The sequence below is a fragment of the Nerophis ophidion genome, linkage group LG03 (assembly GCF_033978795.1).
Source record: "Nerophis ophidion isolate RoL-2023_Sa linkage group LG03, RoL_Noph_v1.0, whole genome shotgun sequence".
Classification (NCBI taxonomy): Eukaryota; Metazoa; Chordata; class Actinopteri; order Syngnathiformes; family Syngnathidae; genus Nerophis; species Nerophis ophidion.
Genome location: NC_084613.1, coordinates 13,737,712 through 13,755,004, shown reverse-complemented (window position 1 = coordinate 13,755,004; position 17,293 = coordinate 13,737,712). Strand labels below are relative to the sequence as shown.

Below are 17,293 nucleotides of genomic sequence, written 5' to 3'. Positions count from 1 at the left end.
CGGCGGAGGAAACTCATTTCAGCCGCTTGTGCCCGTGATCTTGTCCTTCCGGTTATAACAGAAAGCTCATGACCATAGGTGAGGATGGGAACGTAGATCGACCAGTAAATTGAAAGCTGAGCCTTCCGACTCAGCTCCTGCTTCACCACAACGGATCGATACATCGTCCGCATTACTGAAGACGCCGCACCGATCCGCCTGTCGATCTCACGATCACTCACTCGTGAACAAGACTCCAAGGTACTTGAACTCCTCCACTTGGGGCAGGGTATTCTCCCCAACCCGGAGATGGCACTCCACCCTTGTCCGAGCGAGAAAAATTGGACTTGGACTTTGAGGTGCTGATTCTCATCCCAGTCGCTTCACACTCGGCTGCGAACCGATCCAGTGAGAGCTGCAGATCCTGGCCAGATGAAGTCATCCGAACCACATCATCTGCAAAAAGCAGAGACCTAATTCTGCAGCCACCAAACCGGATCCCCTCAAGGCCCTGACTGCGCCTACAAATTCTGTCCATAAAATTTATAAACAAAATCGGTGACAATGGGCAGCCTTGGCGGAGTGCAACCCTCACTGGAAACGTGTCCGACTTACTGCCGGCAATGTGGACCAAGCTCTGACACTGATCGTACAGGGAGTGGACCGCCACAATCAGACAGTCCGATACCCCATACTCTCTGAGCACTCCCCACAGGACTTCCCGAAGGACACGGTCGAATGCCTTCTCCAAGTCCACAAAGCAAGTGCAGACTGGTTGGGCAAACTCCTATGCACCCTCAAGGACCCTGCCGAGAGTATAGAGCTGGGGCCGTATTTATCAAGCTTCTTAGAATTTCACCTAAGAAGTCTGCTAAGAGTTGACTTATGAGGAAAGAAATTCTTCGCTGAAAGCTGCACTTAAAAGTTAGTTATCAAGCGTCTTACTCACACTTTCAACGAAGTGTAGGACGGAATCTTAAGTGTCACACTCAGAGCTGAATTACGACATTACTATGTGCTTTAAACAGAATTTTAGGTGACGTAATTTCTGTGTCCATAGAAATGACCAATCACGGAAGGGAATCCCTTGTCTAAGAATAAAGAAATATCTTAGAAGTATTTAAGTGGACAATAAGAGTGTATCTTTTGACAATAAACTACAATATAATACAAAACAAACAAACAATATTGGCAACGAATCAAAAATAAATGTTTCCTTTTCTTTCCAATTCATTCATTCATTCATTAATTTTCCCAGTGGCGAGATAACGAAGCATTGTGATGACCTATAGTTCTGCAGTGAAAGCATTGTTGTGTGATGTTGCTGATGAGATGGCGCCCCTTATTAAATCTGTGACAAAAATAATACCAGCTGTCTAAACGATACCGTTTGATCAGCTGCTCATCATCAAACAAAGCCAGGACATCCTTCCGCTCGCTTAACGTTCGCGCACGTCTCTCTCACCTCAGTGCCATCCCCCGCTAACAACTCCTAACCACTTAGGACACCTCTGAAGGTCTCTTAAATATCGTGGAGAGTAGGAGTGATTCTTAGACTTAAGAAAGTTGATAAATAGCTTTTATTGTTAAGTTTGGGAGTAGGACTAAATTTCGCAAATTCTCAGGACTTACGTGTAAAATGGCCCTTGATAAATACGGCCCCTGGTCCACAGTTCCACGACCAGGACGAAAACCACACTGTTCCTCCTGAATCCGAGGTTCGAGTATCCGGCGTAGCCCCCTCTCCAGTACACTTGAATAGACCTTACCGGGAAGCCTGAGGAGTGTGATCCCACGATGGTTTGAACACACCCTCCGGTTCCCCTTCTTAAAGAGAGGAACCACCACCCCGGTCTGCCAATCCAGAGGCACCGCCCCCGATTTCCATGCGATGCAGCAGAGTCTTGTCAACCAAGACAACCCCACAGCATCCAGAGCCTTAACTCCGGGCGGATCTCATCCACCCCCGCGGCCTTGCCACCGAGGAGCTTTTTAACTACCTCACCCCCAGAAATAGGAGAGCCCACCACAGATTCCCCTGGCACCGCTTCCTCATAGGAAGACATGCTGGTGGGATTGAGGAGGTCTCCTCCACAGATCCACAACATCCGCAGTCGAAGTCAGCAGAACACCATCCTCACCATACACGGTGATGACAGTAGTAATAATAATAATAATAATAATAGATTTTATTTGTAAAAAAGCACTTTACATTGAGAAAACAATCTCAAAGTGTCACAGTGTAAAAAAAATAGTAATAATTAGGAGTGTGGGAAAAAATCGATTCGAATTGAATCGATGCGTTGTGCGATTCAGAATCGATTCTCTTTTTTTTTTTGTTTAAATCGATTTTTTTTTTTTAATCAATCCAACAAACCACTACACAGCAATACCATAACAATGCAATCCAATTCCAAAACCAAACCTGACCCAGCAACACTCAGAACTGCAATAAACAGAGCAATTGAGGAGACACAAACACGACACAGAACAAACCAAAAGTAATGAAACAAAAATGAATATTATCAACAACAGTATCAATATTAGCTATAATTTCAGCATAGCAGTGATTACAAATTATTATCATTAGACAATTATAAAAAATAAAAATAACAATAGTGTCACAGTGGCTTACACTTGCATCGCATCTCATACGCTTGACAACACACTGTGTCCAATGTTTTCAAAAAGATAAAATAAGTACATTTTTTGGTTTGTTTAATAGTTAAAACTAATTTAAATGATTGCAATCAGTTGATAAAAATTTGTCCTTTATAATTACAAAAGCTTTTTTTTTTTTTTTATCTACTACTCTTCTAGCATGTCAGCAGACTGGTGTAGATCCTGCTGAAATCCTATGAATTGAATGAATACAGAATCTTTTTGAATTGGAAAAATATCTTTTTTGAATCGAGGATCGCGTTAAATCGAAAAAAAAATCGATATGTAATCGAATTGCGACCCCAAAAATCGATATTGAATCGAATCGTGGAACACCCAAAGATTCACAGCACTAATATTTATTGTTTTAATTGGTTTTACCCTTAAAATAGTTTTTAATATTTATTTTATATTGTTTTTATATGTATTTAATATATTTTTGGTTTTTATTCAGTCATTGGTGGGCCTCAGGATAGTATTTGAATGTTGTTTTTAATATTGTTGTGTAGCACTTTGGAAACATTTTGTTGTTTAAATGTGCTATATAAATAAAGTGGATTGGTGGCTATGATTGTAAACAATGTGAGGATGTGAAGAGCACACATCGCCTGCTACTTACGGTACAGGCCAGGCTTTTTTATTAGCAACCAAAAGTTGCGAACTTTATCGTGGATGTTCTCTACTAAATCCTTTCAGCAAAAATATGGCAATATCACGAAATGATCAAGTATGACACACAGAATGAACCTGCTATCCCCGTTTAAAGCCCTACTGAAACCCACTACTACCCACCACGCAGTCCGATAGTTTATACATGAATGATGAAATATTAACATTGCAACATATGCCAATACGGCTTTTTTGGTTTACTAAATTACAATATTAAATTTCCCGGGAGTTTCGTCTTGAAAACGTCGTGTAATGATGACGTGTACGCGTGACGTCTCAGGGTTTTAGGAAGTGTGCGCACACACACACATGTAAAAGTCGTCTGCTTTAACGGCATAATTACACAGTATTTTGGACATCTGTGTTGCTGAATCTTTTGCAATTTCTTCAATTAATATTGGAGAAGTCACAGTAGAAAGATGGAGTTGGGAAGCTTTAGCCTTCAGCCACACAAACACACGGTGATTCTTTGTTTAAAATTCCCGGAGGTGAAACTTCACTATGGATCAGAGCACGGTCAAGCAAACATGAATCCAGACCGAATGTCAACCAGCAGGTTTCGGTGAGAAAATTGTGGTTAAAATATCAGTTCTTACCGGATAAAAGCCGAGCTTGTGCCGTCCATAGCTGCCGTCGACTCCCCTGAGACACTGCACGTCAACACTCGGCCGTGGAGACACCCCCCTGACTATCAGGTAATATTAAACTCACTAAAAAACTAGCAACACAATAGAAAGATAAGGGATTTACCAGAATTATCCTAGTAAATGTGTTTAAAGACCTATGCTATCGCATTTTGTTTTTTTCAACTCGTTTTTTTTCTAGTCCATCGCTATCAATATCCTCAAACACGACTCTTTCATCCTCGCTCAAATTAATGGGGAAATTGTCGTTTTCTCGGTCCGAATAACTGTTTTTGTTGGAGACTCCCATCAAAATCAATGTGAATATATAAGGAGCCATCAACATGTGACGTCATCGTCTGCGACTTCCGGTAAAGGCGAGGCTTTTTCAGGAAGTACCAAAAGTGGCGAACTTTGTCGTCGATTTTCTCTACTAAATCCTTTCAGCAAAAATATGGCAATATCGCAAAATGATCAAGTCGTACACATAGAATGGACCTGCTATCCCCGTTTAAATAAGAACATCGCATTTCAGTAGGCCTTTAAAAAGATGGGTTTTTAAGCCATTTTTAAAAGCATCTACAGTCTGAGGTGCCCTCAGGTGGTCAGTGAGAGCGTTCCACAGACTGGGAGCAGCTGAGCCCCTGAGACACATGGCGTCAACACCCGGCCGTGGAGACACCCCCCTGACTATCAGGTAATATTAAACTCACTAAAACACTAGCAACACAATAGAAAGATAAGGGATTTACCAGAATTATCCCAGTAAATGTGTTTAAAGACCTATGCTATCGCGTTTTTTTTTTTTTTTTTTTTTTTCTAGCCCGTCGCTATCAATATCCTCAAACACGACTCTTTCATCCTCGCTCAAATTAATGGGGAAATTGTCGTTTTCTCGGTCCGAATAACTGTTTTTGTTGGAGACTCCCATCAAAATCAATGTGAATATATAAGGAGCCATCAACATGTGACGTCATCGTCTGCGACTTCCGGTAAAGGCGAGGCTTTTTCAGGAAGTACCAAAAGTGGCGAACTTTGTCGTCGATTTTCTCTACTAAATCCTTTCAGCAAAAATATGGCAATATCGCGAAATGATCAAGTCGTACACATAGAATGGACCTGCAATCCCCGTTTAAATAAGAACATCACATTTCAGTAGGCCTTTAAAAAGATGGGGTTTTAAGCCATTTTTTAAAGCATCCACAGTCTGAGGTGCCCTCAGGTGGTCAGGGAGAGCGTTCCACAGACTGGGAGCAGCGGAGCCGGTCTCCCAGTGCACTGTCAACACTTTTAAATTCATTTTGGAGGACAAATAAAGTCTCTATCCCATCTAATCGTGTTGATCAAAGTACAGCAAGACGAAATGTGCGCATGATTGTCACGTGACGCGTCGATTAGTGGCGCAAACGTCAAGTTGCGCGAGTAAAGTCTGCGCAAAGAAGGAAAAAGGGCGTGTTAGTAAGTGAAGCTAACCCCTAGCAGCCATGCTAACCAAGCTGGCGCTGTTTGGCGAGGAACCAACTTTATAACTTTATAACCGCCGGCAAGTGCACGAACAATGTGGAATAAAGCAGACTTTGCGAGGAGAAGTGTGCTCCTATTCTGAGTCAACACCGTACAAGGAGTTTGTCTCGCAAACGGGCGGAAGTTGAGCTAAAAATAAGAACGGCGCCTTCACAGGCCCGCGGATTACTCGCATTCAAACCCCGCGGCAGCGTCATCACAGGCCGGGTAGAAATGACACCAAGTGCGGGGCACGCACGGAGGCTGAAGAAGTCCCCGCCGGGCTCCGCGGCTCACTTAAAACGCTTTCTTACCTTCTCCTCGTCGGATATTTGCTCCTCATGATCCGCCATCTTTTCTTCCGGCACCACCAGCTTGTGACGTCATCGCCTGGGTGGTTCCCCGCCTGGCACGCGCGCGCGAGCACGCGTTTATTTAAAAAAAATAAAAAATAAATAAAAAAAACAGTCCACAGCTCCCACGCAGAACTTTACCGACGAATCTTCACGACGCGTGTTTGGAAGCGCCTTCGCGGGGTCGTTGAAGGGAAACGACGTCGAAGCGGAACGTGGATTTCAAGGCGAAGTCGGACTGGTTTTTATTATTTTTCAGCAAAAGTCAACATAAAACATACAAAAAGTCAGACGCACATTTAAGTAAAGTACAACAAAACAATTGGAAGGTGTCAAGCATATTAAAATATGTCACGTCAAGCACTTCCTGCTTCCTGTTGGGATTGTGAAGTAGTACCACTTTTCTCCACTAGATAGCAGACGAGGACTGGATTTGACCCTTTTCAAAAATAGATACCATCGACTTTAGCTGACATTTGAAGATGGAAAAAATGATCCCTCCATTCATCCATCCATTCCTTACCGCTTGTCCCATGATAATTAAATGATTTCATGTATTAATAATAACATTGTATTCTCAGGGCGTTCAATCGATCGCAACTTGGACTGTTTGGTTTGTCTTGGAAGATGTTTCGCCTTTCATCAGAGTTGACTTCATCAGTTCCAGCTCATAGACTTAGATTGGTCATTCACCCATTCATACACACATTCACACATTCATACACACATTCACCCATTCATACACACGTTCACACACACATTCATACACACATTCACCCATTCATATTTTTATCATTATTATCATTGTAATAGTTTTATTTTCATTATTTAAAATATGTATTTTATTATTATTGATATGATTATTTTTTATTATTATTAATATTGTGTTTTATCATTATTATCAACATCATTATTTGTATTATTGTTATTTTATTATTAATATTATTATTATTTTATTATTCAAGGTTCAAGTTTTATTTGTCACATGCAGACTACACCACAGTGAAATGCTTTTTTCCATGCTTATTATTTTCATTATTATTATTATTTCACTTTTATTATCATTATTATTATTATTATAATGATTTATTTTATTATTTTTATCTTATTATTATTATCATTAAACATCCATCCATCCATTTCCTACCGCTTGTTCTGTTCGGGGTAACGGGGGGGGGGGGGGTGCTGGAGCTTATCTCATGTTATCATTGTAATCATTTTTCTTATTGATATTATTAAATTTTTTAAATATGTTATTATTATTAATATGATTATTGTTATCATTGCTTTTATATTATTATTAATATTGTGTTTTTATCATAATCATTATCAATAATATTGTTGCTATGAATTATTATTATTTCGCTTTTTTATTGTTATTCTTATTATTATTATCATTGTAATAATTTTATTTTCATTATTTCAATGTTTATTTTACTACTATTAATATTTGTTATTATTATCGTAATTTTGTTATAATTAATATTGTGTTTCATCATTATTATTATCATTACTTTTGTTATTGTTATTTTATTATTACTATTGTTATTTGTATAATTATTATTTTATTACTATCAATATTATTTCGCTTTTATTATTATTATTAAAATAATTTATTGTATTATTGTTATTTTATTATTAGTATTATTATCCATCCATCCATCCATCCATCCATCCATTTCTACCGCTTGTTCTGTTTGGGGTTGCGGGGGGTGCTGGAGCCTATCTCATATTATCACTATAATTATTTTAATTTTTATTATTGATATTATTTTAATGTTTTTATAATTTTATTATTATTGATATGATAATTATTATTATTGAATTTTATATTATTATTATGAATATTGTGTTTTTGTCATTATTATTATTAATATTGTTGTTATGAATTATTATTATTATTATTGTTTGGATTATTTTGCTTTTTTATTATTACTATTAAAATTAATATATTTATTATTATTATCATTGTAATTTTTTTATTTTTATCATTTAAAATGTTTGTTTTATAATTATTAGTATGATTATTTTTTATTATTATTAATATGATAATTTGTTTTATTGCAATTTTATTATTATTAATAATATTGTGTTTTGTCATTGTTATTAATATCATTATTTTTATTATTGTTATTTCATTATTAATATTATTTTTTGTATAATAATGAATTTATTAGTATTATTTCGCTTTTAATATTATTACAATTATTTATTTCATTATTGTTATTTAAATATTACTATCATTATCCATGCGCTGGAATGCCCTCCCTGTAACAGTCAGAGATGCCACCTCAGTAGAAGCATTTAAGTCTCACCTTAAAACTCATTTGTATACTCTAGCCTTTAAATAGACTCCCTTTTTAGACCAGTTGATCTGCCGTTTCTTTTCTTTTTCTCCTATGTCCCACTCTCCTTTGTGGAGGGGGTCCGATCCGATGACCATGGATGAAGTACTGGCTGTCCAGAGTTGGGACCCAGGATGGAGCGCTCGCCTGTGTATCGGCTGGGACATCTCTACGTGTTGATCCGCCTCCGCTTGGGATATGGTTTCCTGCTGGCTCCGCTGTGAACGGGACTCTCGCTGCTGTGTTAGATCCACTATGGATTGAACTTTCACAATATCATGTTAGACCCGCTCGACATCCATTGCTTTCGGTCCCCAAGTGGGGGGGGTTTGCCCACATATGTGGTCCTCTCCAAGGTTCTCCTAGTCGTCATTCTCACCGACGTCCCACTGGGTGTTAATTTTTTCCTTGCCCTTATGTGGGCTCTACCGAGGATGTCGTAGTGGTTTGTGTTGTGGTTTGCGCAGCCCTTTGAGACACTAGTGATTTAGGGCTATATAAGTGAACATTGATTGATTGATGATACGCTGCTGATCCGCCTCCGCTTGAGATGGTCTCCTGTGGACGGGACTCTCGCTGCTGTCTTGGATCCGCTTTGAACTGGACTCTCGCGGCTGTGTTGGAGCCACTATGGATTGAACTTTCACAGTATCATGTTAGACCCGCTCGACATCCATTGCTTTCGGTCCCCTAGAGGGGGGGGGGGGGGGGGGGGGTTGCCCACATCTGAGGTCCTCTCCAAGGTTTCTCATAGTCAGCATTGTCACTGGCGTCCCACTGGGTGTGAGTTTTCCTTGCCCTTTTGTGGGTTCTTCCCAGGATGTTGTAGTCGTAATGATTTGTGCAGTCCTTTGAGACATTTGTGATTTGGGGCTATATAAATAAACATTGATTGATTGATTGATTGATATTATAATTATGATTATTTTTATTATTGATATTATTTGAAAAATATATTATTTTATTGTTATTAATCTGATTATTTTCATTATTGATTTTATATCATTTCTATTAATATTTTGTTTTTATCATTATTATTAATAACATTTTTGCAATGAATTGTTATTATTAATATTATTTGGATTATTTCGTTTTTTATTATTACTATTAAAATTATTTTTATTATTATTATCATTGTCATTTTTGTTATTTAAAATGTTTATTGTATTATTAACGATTATTTTTATTATTGCAATTGTATTATTGTTATTATTATTGTGTTTTATAATAATTATTAATATCATTATTTTTATTTTATTATTAATATTATTATTTGTATAATTATTACTTTATTATTAATTTTGTCTATAAATCTCAAAACATTTCTTGTGCTTCTTAATGTAAATGTGGACTCCTGCTACTGTACGTGTGTGTGTGTGTGTGTGTGTGTGTGTGTGTGTGTTACCATCCAGTGCCATCCTCCTCCTTATCTTGCCTTCATGCCAAAGCCATGAACAGAAGGTACATTCCAACATGCTGACTCAGCAGGTCACTAAGTTACTGACATTCTTTGGAGGCTTTTATCTGACCACAACACTAACATAACACACACTCGCTCCAACTCTGTGTGTGTGTTTAAGTGATTTATGGATGCGAGTGTGTCTGCCAGGACCACATCTAACTCCATCTTTTGGGTCATCTCATTTTATTCAAGATGGAATTTGTATTTTATTTGATTAATTATTTGCTGGGAGCGGGCGTGTCCACGAATGAAAGCACCTGCAGAAAAACAACTTTTAAACATTTTATTTGCACGCAGGCATAAAACAAGAAAATGTACCTTTTACAAACGCTAGCATTCTTATTTACAACACATCGCTTTATTGTCCGAAACACAAATAAAACAACTTTTTTCGCCTTGCAAACATTCAGGCTGTCCATGGCCCCGCCCACTCCCGCTCAAACGTTCTATGCAAATTAGCAGAGAAATGTCGACTCCTCCCACATCATCGCCATCATTTTATGCAAATTAGTGTGGAAATGTCGACTCCTCCCACATCATCACCAGCAATTTTTGCAAATTAGTGTGGAAATGTCGACTCCTCCCACATCTTCGCCATCATTTTTTGAAGTAACCTGCACTTGAACCAAAATAGTGTGAAGTCAAGGTGTGTAAAAGTTGTATCGAAGTGTGTTAAAGTTGTGTCAACATGTGTAAAAGTTGTGTTAAAGTTGTGTCAAAGTGCTTTAAAGTTGTGTCGATGTGTGTAAAAGTTGTGTCAAAGTGTGTTAAAGTTGTGTAAAAGTGTTAAAGTTGTGTCAAAGTGCGTAAAACTTGTGTCAATGTGTGTAAAAGTTGTGTCGAAGAGTGTTAAAGTTGTGTCAATGTGTGTTAAAGTTTTGTCAAGGTGAGTTAAAGTTGTGTCAGTGTGTCAAAGTGTGTTAAAGTTGTGTCAAAGTGTGTAAAAGTTATGTCAAATTGTTAAAGTTGTGTCAAAGTGTGTAAAAGTTGTCAACATGTGTAAAAGTTGTGTCAAAGTGTGATAAAGTTGTGTCAACGTGTTAAAGTTGTGTCAATGTGTGTAAAAGTTGTGTCAAAGTGTGATGAAGTTGTGTCAAAGTATGTGAAAGTTGTGTCAAAGTGCGTAAAAGTTGTGTCAATGTGTGTAAAAGTTGTGTCGAAGAGTGTTAAAGTTGTGTCAATGTGTGTTAAAGTTTTGTCAAGGTGAGTTAAAGTTGTGTCAGTGTGTCAAAGTGTGTAAAAGTCATATCAAAGTGTGTTAAAGTTGTGTCAAAGTGTGTAAAAGTTATGTCAAATTGTTAAAGTTGTGTCAAAGTATGTTAAAGTTGTGTCTAAGTGCGTTAAAGTTGTGTCAATGTGTGTAAAAGTTGTGACGAAGAGTGTTAAAGTTGTGTCAATGTGTGTTAAAGTTTTGTCAAGGTGAGTTAAAGTTGTGTCAGTGTGTCAAAGTGTGTAAAAGTCATATCAAAGTGTGTTAAAGTTGTGTCAAAGTGTGTAAAAGTTATGTCAAATTGTTAAGGTTGTGTCAAAGTGTGTAAAAGTTGTCAACATGTGTAAAAGTTGTGTCAAAGTGTGATAAAGTTGTGTCAACGTGTTAACGTTCTTTCAAAGTGTGCTAAAGTTGTGTCAAAGTGTGTTAAAGTTGTGTCAGAGTGTGTCAAAGTTGTGTCAAAGTGTGTTAAAGTTGTGTCAAAGTGTGTAAAAGTTATGTCAAAGTGTGTTAAAGTCGTGTCAAAGTGTGTAAACGTTGTCAAACGTGTGTGAAAGTGTGTTAAAGTTGGTTGATTGTGTGTAAAAGTCGTGTTAAAGTGCGTCAAAGTTGTGTCAACGTGTTAAATGTGTGTACAAGTTGTGTCAGTGTGTTAAAGTTGTGTCAAAGTGTGTAAACGTGTCAAAGCGTGTAAAAGTTGTGTAAAAAGTGTGTTAATGTGTCAAAATGGGTAAAAGTTGTGTAAAGTTCTGTCAAAGTGTGTAAAAGCTGTTTCAAAGTGGGTAAAAGTTGTGTCAAAGTGTGTAAAAGTTGTGTGAAAGTGTGTTAAATTTGTGTAAAAGTTGTGTCAAAGTGTGTAAAAGTTGTGACCCTGTGTTAAAGTTGTGTCAAAGTGTCTAAAAGTTGTGTGAAAGTTGTGTCAAAGTGTGCTAAAGTTGTGTAAAGGTTGTGTCAAATTGTTAGAGTTGTGTCAAAGTCTTAAACTTGTGTGAAAGTGTGTTAAAGTTGTGTAAAAGTTGTGTGAAAGTGTGCTTAGGGTGTGTAAAAGGTGTGCCAAAGTGTTAAAGTTGTGTCAAAGCCTTAAACTTGTGTGAAAGTTGTGTCAAAATGTGTTAAAGGTGTGTTAAAGGTGTGTAAAAGTTGTGTCAAAGTCTTAAATTTGTTTGAAAGTGTGTTAAAATTGTGTGAAAGTGTGTTAAAGGTGTGTAAAAGTTGTGTCAAAGTGTTAAAGTTGTGTCATAGCCTTAAACTTGTGTGAAAGTGTGTTAAAGTTGTGTCAAAGTTGTGTCAAAGTGTGTTAAAGGTGTGTTAAAGGTGTGTAAAAGTTGTGTCAAAGTCTTAAACTTGTTTGAAAGTGTGTTAAAATTGTGTGAAAGTGTGTTAAAGGTATGTAAAGGTTGTGTCAAAGTGTTAAAGTTGTGTCATAGCCTTAAACTTGTGTGAAAGTGTGTTAAAATTGTGTCAAAGTTGTGTCAAAGTTGTGTCAAAGTGTGTTAAAGGTGTGTTAAAGGTGTGTAAAAGTTGTGTCAAAGTCTTGAACTTGTTTGAAAGTGTGTTAAAATTGTGTGAAAGTGTGTTAAAGGTGTGTAAAAGTTGTGTCAAAGTGTTAAAGTTGTGTCATAGCCTTAAACTTGTGTGAAAGTGTGTTAAAGTTGTGTCAAAGTTGTGTCAAAGTGTGTTAAAGGTGTGTAAAAGTTGTGTCAAAGTGTTAAAGTTGTGTCATAGCCTTAAACTTGTGTGAAAGTGTGTTAAAGTTGTGTCAAAGTTGTGTCAAAGTGTGTTAAAGGTGTGTTAAAGGTGTGTAAAAGTTGTGTCAAAGTCTTAAACTTGTTTGAAAGTGTGTTAAAATTGTGTGAAAGTGTATTAAAGGTGTGTAAAAGTTGTGTCAAAGTGTTAAAGTTGTGTCATAGCCTTAAACTTGTGTGAAAGTGTGTTAAAGTTGTGTCAAAGTTGTGTCAAAGTGTGTTAAAGGTGTGTAAAAGTTGTGTCAAAGTCTTAAACTTGTTTCAAAGTGTGTTAAAGTTGTGTAAAAGTTGTGTGAAAGTGTGTTAAAGGTGTGTAAAAGTTGTGTCAAAGTGTTAAAGTTGTGTCATAGCCTTAAACTTGTGTGAAAGTGTGTTAAAGTTGTGTCAAAGTTGTGTCAAAGTGTGTTAAAGGTGTGTAAAAGTTGTGTCAAAGTCTTAAACTTGTTTGAAAGTGTGTTAAAATTGTGTGAAAGTGTGTTAAAGGTGTGTAAAAGCTGTGTCAAAGTGTTAAAGTTGTGTCATAGCCTTAAACTTGTGTGAAAGTGTGTTAAAGTTGTGTCAAAGTTGTGTGAAAGTGTGTTAAAGGTGTGTTAAAGTTGTGTCAAAGTCTTAAACTTGTTTGAAAGTGTGTTAAAGTTGTGTAAAAGTTGTGTAAAAGTTGTGTGAAAGTGTGTTAAAGGTGTGTAAAAGTTGTGTCAAAGTGCTAAAGTTGTGTCAAAGCCTTAAACTTGTGTGAAAGTGTGTTAAAGTTGTGTCAAAGTGTGTTAAAGGTGTGTTAAAGGTGTGTAAAAGTTGTGTCAAAGTCTTAAACTTGTTTGAAAGTGTGTTAAAATTGTGTGAAAGTGTGTTAAAGGTGTGTAAAAGTTGTGTCAAAGTGTTAAAGTTGTGTCATAGCCTTAAACTTGTGTGAAAGTGTGTTAAAGTTGTGTCAAAGTGTGTTAAAGGTGTGTAAAAGTTGTGTCAAAGTCTTAAACGTGTTTGAAAGTGTGTTAAAATTGTGTGAAAGTGTGTTAAAGGTGTGTAAAAGTTGTGTCAAAGTGTTAAAGTTGTGTCATAGCCTTAAACTTGTGTGAAAGTGTGTTAAAGTTGTGTCAAAGTTGTGTGAAAGTGTGTTAAAGGTGTGTAAAAGTTGTGTCAAAGTCTTAAACTTGTTTGAAAGTGTGTTAAAATTGTGTGAAAGTGTGTTAAAGGTGTGTAAAAGTTGTGTCAAAGTGTTAAAGTTGTGTCATAGCCTTAAACGTGTGAAAGTGTGTTAAAGTTGTGTCAAAGTTGTGTCAAAGTGTGTTAAAGGTGTGTAAAAGTTGTGTCAAAGTCTTAAACTTGTTTGAAAGTATGTTAAAGTTGTGTAAAAGTTGTGTGAAAGTGTGTTAAAGGTGTGTAAAAGTTGTGTCAAAGTGTTAAAGTTGTGTCATAGCCTTAAACTTGTGTGAAAGTGTGTTAAAGTTGTGTCAAAGTGTGTTAAAGGTGTGTAAACGTTGTGTCAAAGTGTTAAAGTTGTGTCATAGCCTTAAACTTGTGTGAAAGTGTGTTAAAGTTGTGTCAAAGTTGTGTCAAAGTGTGTTAAAGGTGTGTTAATGGTGTGTAAAAGTTGTGTCAAAGTCTTAAACTTGTTTGAAAGTGTGTTAAAATTGTGTGAAAGTGTGTTAAAGGTGTGTAAAAGTTGTGTCAAAGTGTTAAAGTTGTGTCATAGCCTTAAACTTGTGTGAAAGTGTGTTAAAGTTGTGTCAAAGTTGTGTCAAAGTGTGTTAAAGGTGTGTTAAAGGTGTGTAAAAGTTGTGTCAAAGTCTTAAACTTGTTTGAAAGTGTGTTAAAATTGGTATGAAAGTGTGTTAAAGGTGTGTAAAAGTTGTGTCAAAGTGTTAAAGTTGTGTCATAGCCTTAAACTTGTGTGAAAGTGTGTTAAAGTTGTGTCAAAGTTGTGTCAAAGTGTGTTAAAGGTGTGTAAAAGTTGTGTCAAAGTCTTAAACTTGTTTCAAAGGGTGTTAAAGTTGTGTAAAAGTTGTGTGAAAGTGTGTTAAAGGTGTGTAAAAGTTGTGTCAAAGTGTTAAAGTTGTGTCATAGCCTTAAACTTGTGTGAAAGTGTGTTAAAGTTGTGTCAAAGTGTGTTAAAGGTGTGTAAAAGTTGTGTCAAAGTCTTAAACTTGTTTGAAAGTGTGTTAAAATTGTGTGAAAGTGTGTTAAAGGTGTGTAAAAGTTGTGTCAAAGTGTTAAAGTTGTGTCATAGCCTTAAACTTGTGTGAAAGTGTGTTAAAGTTGTGTCAAAGTTGTGTCAAAGTGTGTTAAAGGTGTGTAAAAGTTGTGTCGAAGTGTTAAAGTTGTGTCAAAGTCTTAAACTTGTTTGAAAGTGTGTTAAAGTTGTGTAAAAGTTGTGTAAAAGTTGTGTGAAAGTGTGTTAAAGGTGTGTAAAAGTTGTGTCAAAGTGTTAAAGTTGTGTCAAAGGTGTGTTAAATGTGTGTAAAAGTTGTGTCAAAGTGTTAAAGTTGTGTCAAAGTCTTAAACTTGTTTGAAAGTGTGTTAAAGTTGTGTAAAAGTTGTGTAAAAGTTGTGTGAAAGTATGTTAAAGGTGTGTAAAAGTTGTGTCAAAGTGTTAAAGTTATGTCAAAGTCTTAAACTTGTTTGAAAGTGTGTTAAAGTTGTGTAAAAGTTGTGTAAAAGTTGTGTGAAAGTGTGTTAAAGGTGTGTAAAAGTTGTGTCAAAGTGTTAAAGTTGTGTCAAAAGTGTGTTAACGGTGTGTACAAGTTGTGTCAAAGTGTTAAAGTTGTGTCAAAGTCTTAAACTTGTTTGAAAGTGTGTTAAAGTTGTGTAAAAGTTGTGTAAAAGTTGTGTAAAAGTTGTGTGAAAGTATGTTAAAGGTGTGTAAAAGTTGTGTCAAAGTGTTAAAGTTGTGTCAAAGGTGTGTTAAAGGTGTGTAAAAGTTGTGTCAAAGTGTTAAAGTTGTGTCAAAGTCTTAAACTTGTTTGAAAGTGTGTTAAAGTTGTGTAAAAGTTGTGTTAAAGTTGTGTAAAAGTTGTGTGAAAGTGTGTTAAAGGTGTGTAAAAGTTGTGTCAAAGTCTTAAAGTTGTGTCAAAGCCTTAAACTTGTGTGAAAGTGTGTTAAAGTTGTGTCAAAGTGTGTTAAAGGTGTGTTAAAGGTGTGTAAAATTGTGTCAAAGTCTTAAAGTTGTGTAAAAGTTGTGTGAAAGTGTGTTAAAGGTGTGTAAAAGTTGTGTCAAAGTCTTAAAGTTGTGTCAAAGCCTTAAACTTGTGTGAAAGTGTGTTAAAGTTGTGTCAAAGTGTGTTAAAGGTGTGTTAAAGGTGTGTAAAAGTTGTGTCAAAGTCTTAAACTTGTGTGAAAGTTGTGTGAAAGTGTGTTAAAGTTGTGTTAATTTCTCTGTGCAGGTGGCGAGTACACACTTCAGTGTACGACGTGACCTTGTGTGTCAAAAGCAGTTGCAAGTCTGCCTCCTCTGCTTGGGCTGCTGCCACACGTCTCGGATAAGTGGAAGAGATGGAAGAATCATTTGAGCATTGTGGGGTTTTTCTGGTGAAAAAAACATGAACCCAAAGTCCGGGTCGTTCATAGAAGGTCACGCGCACCACCAAAAACGGCCTGCGGGCGGCGACATCGGGGTGGGCGTGGCTTCACGGCGCGGTTACGCAACATGGCGGCTCAGACAGGAAGTGGAAGGACTATGTACATGTGGACCGTCCAGTGTTTGGACCCTCAGTAGTTCCCGCCCGCCTCCTCCAATCAGGCGCAAGAGTCTCGCTCCTCCTGGCGACAGGGGAGGGGCTGTGGGGACGAGGGGGCGGGGTCAGGTGCGAGCAGGGGGGGGTAGGGGCTGACCTTGTGGATGTTGACGTAGGTGGTGTTGAGCAACACGTAGTGCTCGCCGCTGAAGCCCGAGAAGATGGCGACGATGCGAGACGCCAGCTCAGAGAAGGACGGCCGGTGCTCCGACTTTGGGTGCCAGCAGTCCACCATCAGTGCGTACCTGGGGAGGGGGGCGGAGCCACAAGGTGAGGGGCGCACGCACACACTCAGGTCTCCATTGACCATGTGACCTCTTTCTTCACCGATGTACACTGACTACTCTAAAGTACTACACCTATGTACACTGACTACTCTAAAGTACTGTATTTACAGTATGTACACTGAGTACTCTAAAGTACAACACCTATAATAACCCAGTATTTAAGTGTAAACATAGGAAAGTGTTAAACAGTAAAAGTGTAAAAATTATAAATGTGTAAAAAGTTTAAAAGTGTAAAAGTATAACAATTATGAAAGTGTAAAAGTATAAACAATTTAAAAGGGTAAAAAGTATAGAAGTATAAAAAGGATAAAAGTGTAAAGTGTAAAAAGCGTTTAAAGTGTAAAAGTATAAAAGTGTAAAAAATCTAAAAGTGTAAAAGTATAAAAGCATAAAAGTGTAAAAAGTATAAAAGAATAAAAGTTTAAAAAGTGTCAAAGTATAATAAGTATAAAAGTGTAAAAATTATAGAAGTATTAAAAGGATAAAAGTGAAAAGTGTAAAAAGTGTAAAAGTATAAAAGTGTAAAAAGTATAAGTGTAAAAGTATAAAAGCATAAAAGTGTAAAAAGTATAGAAGTGTAAGAAGTGTAAAAGTATAAAAGTGTAAAAGCACAAGGTGTAAAAAGTATAAAAGTGTAAAAGTATAAAAGCATAAAAGTGTAAAAAGCATAAGGTGTAAAAAGTATAAAAGTGTAAAAAGTATAAAAGTGTAAAAGTATAAAATGTGTA

General features: G+C 36.8%; 2 protein-coding genes across 2 annotated transcripts in view; both read right to left on the bottom strand.

Moving 5' to 3' along the window:
- The window catches only part of LOC133549150 (F-actin-capping protein subunit alpha-2-like), a 51,805-nt gene extending 45,908 nt beyond the window's left edge, over positions 1 to 5,897 (bottom strand). The window contains exon 1 of the mRNA XM_061894304.1: positions 5,750 to 5,897. Coding sequence (XP_061750288.1) covers positions 5,750 to 5,788 — 39 coding nt within the window. The 5' untranslated portion in view covers positions 5,789 to 5,897. The remainder of the gene's footprint in view (positions 1 to 5,749) is intronic.
- Positions 5,898 to 9,864: 3,967 nt separating this feature from the next.
- The window catches only part of met (MET proto-oncogene, receptor tyrosine kinase), a 164,043-nt gene continuing 156,614 nt past the window's right edge, over positions 9,865 to 17,293 (bottom strand). The window contains exon 21 of the mRNA XM_061894302.1: positions 9,865 to 16,523. Within this exon, the coding sequence (XP_061750286.1) occupies positions 16,280 to 16,523 (244 nt within the window). The 3' untranslated portion in view covers positions 9,865 to 16,279. The remainder of the gene's footprint in view (positions 16,524 to 17,293) is intronic.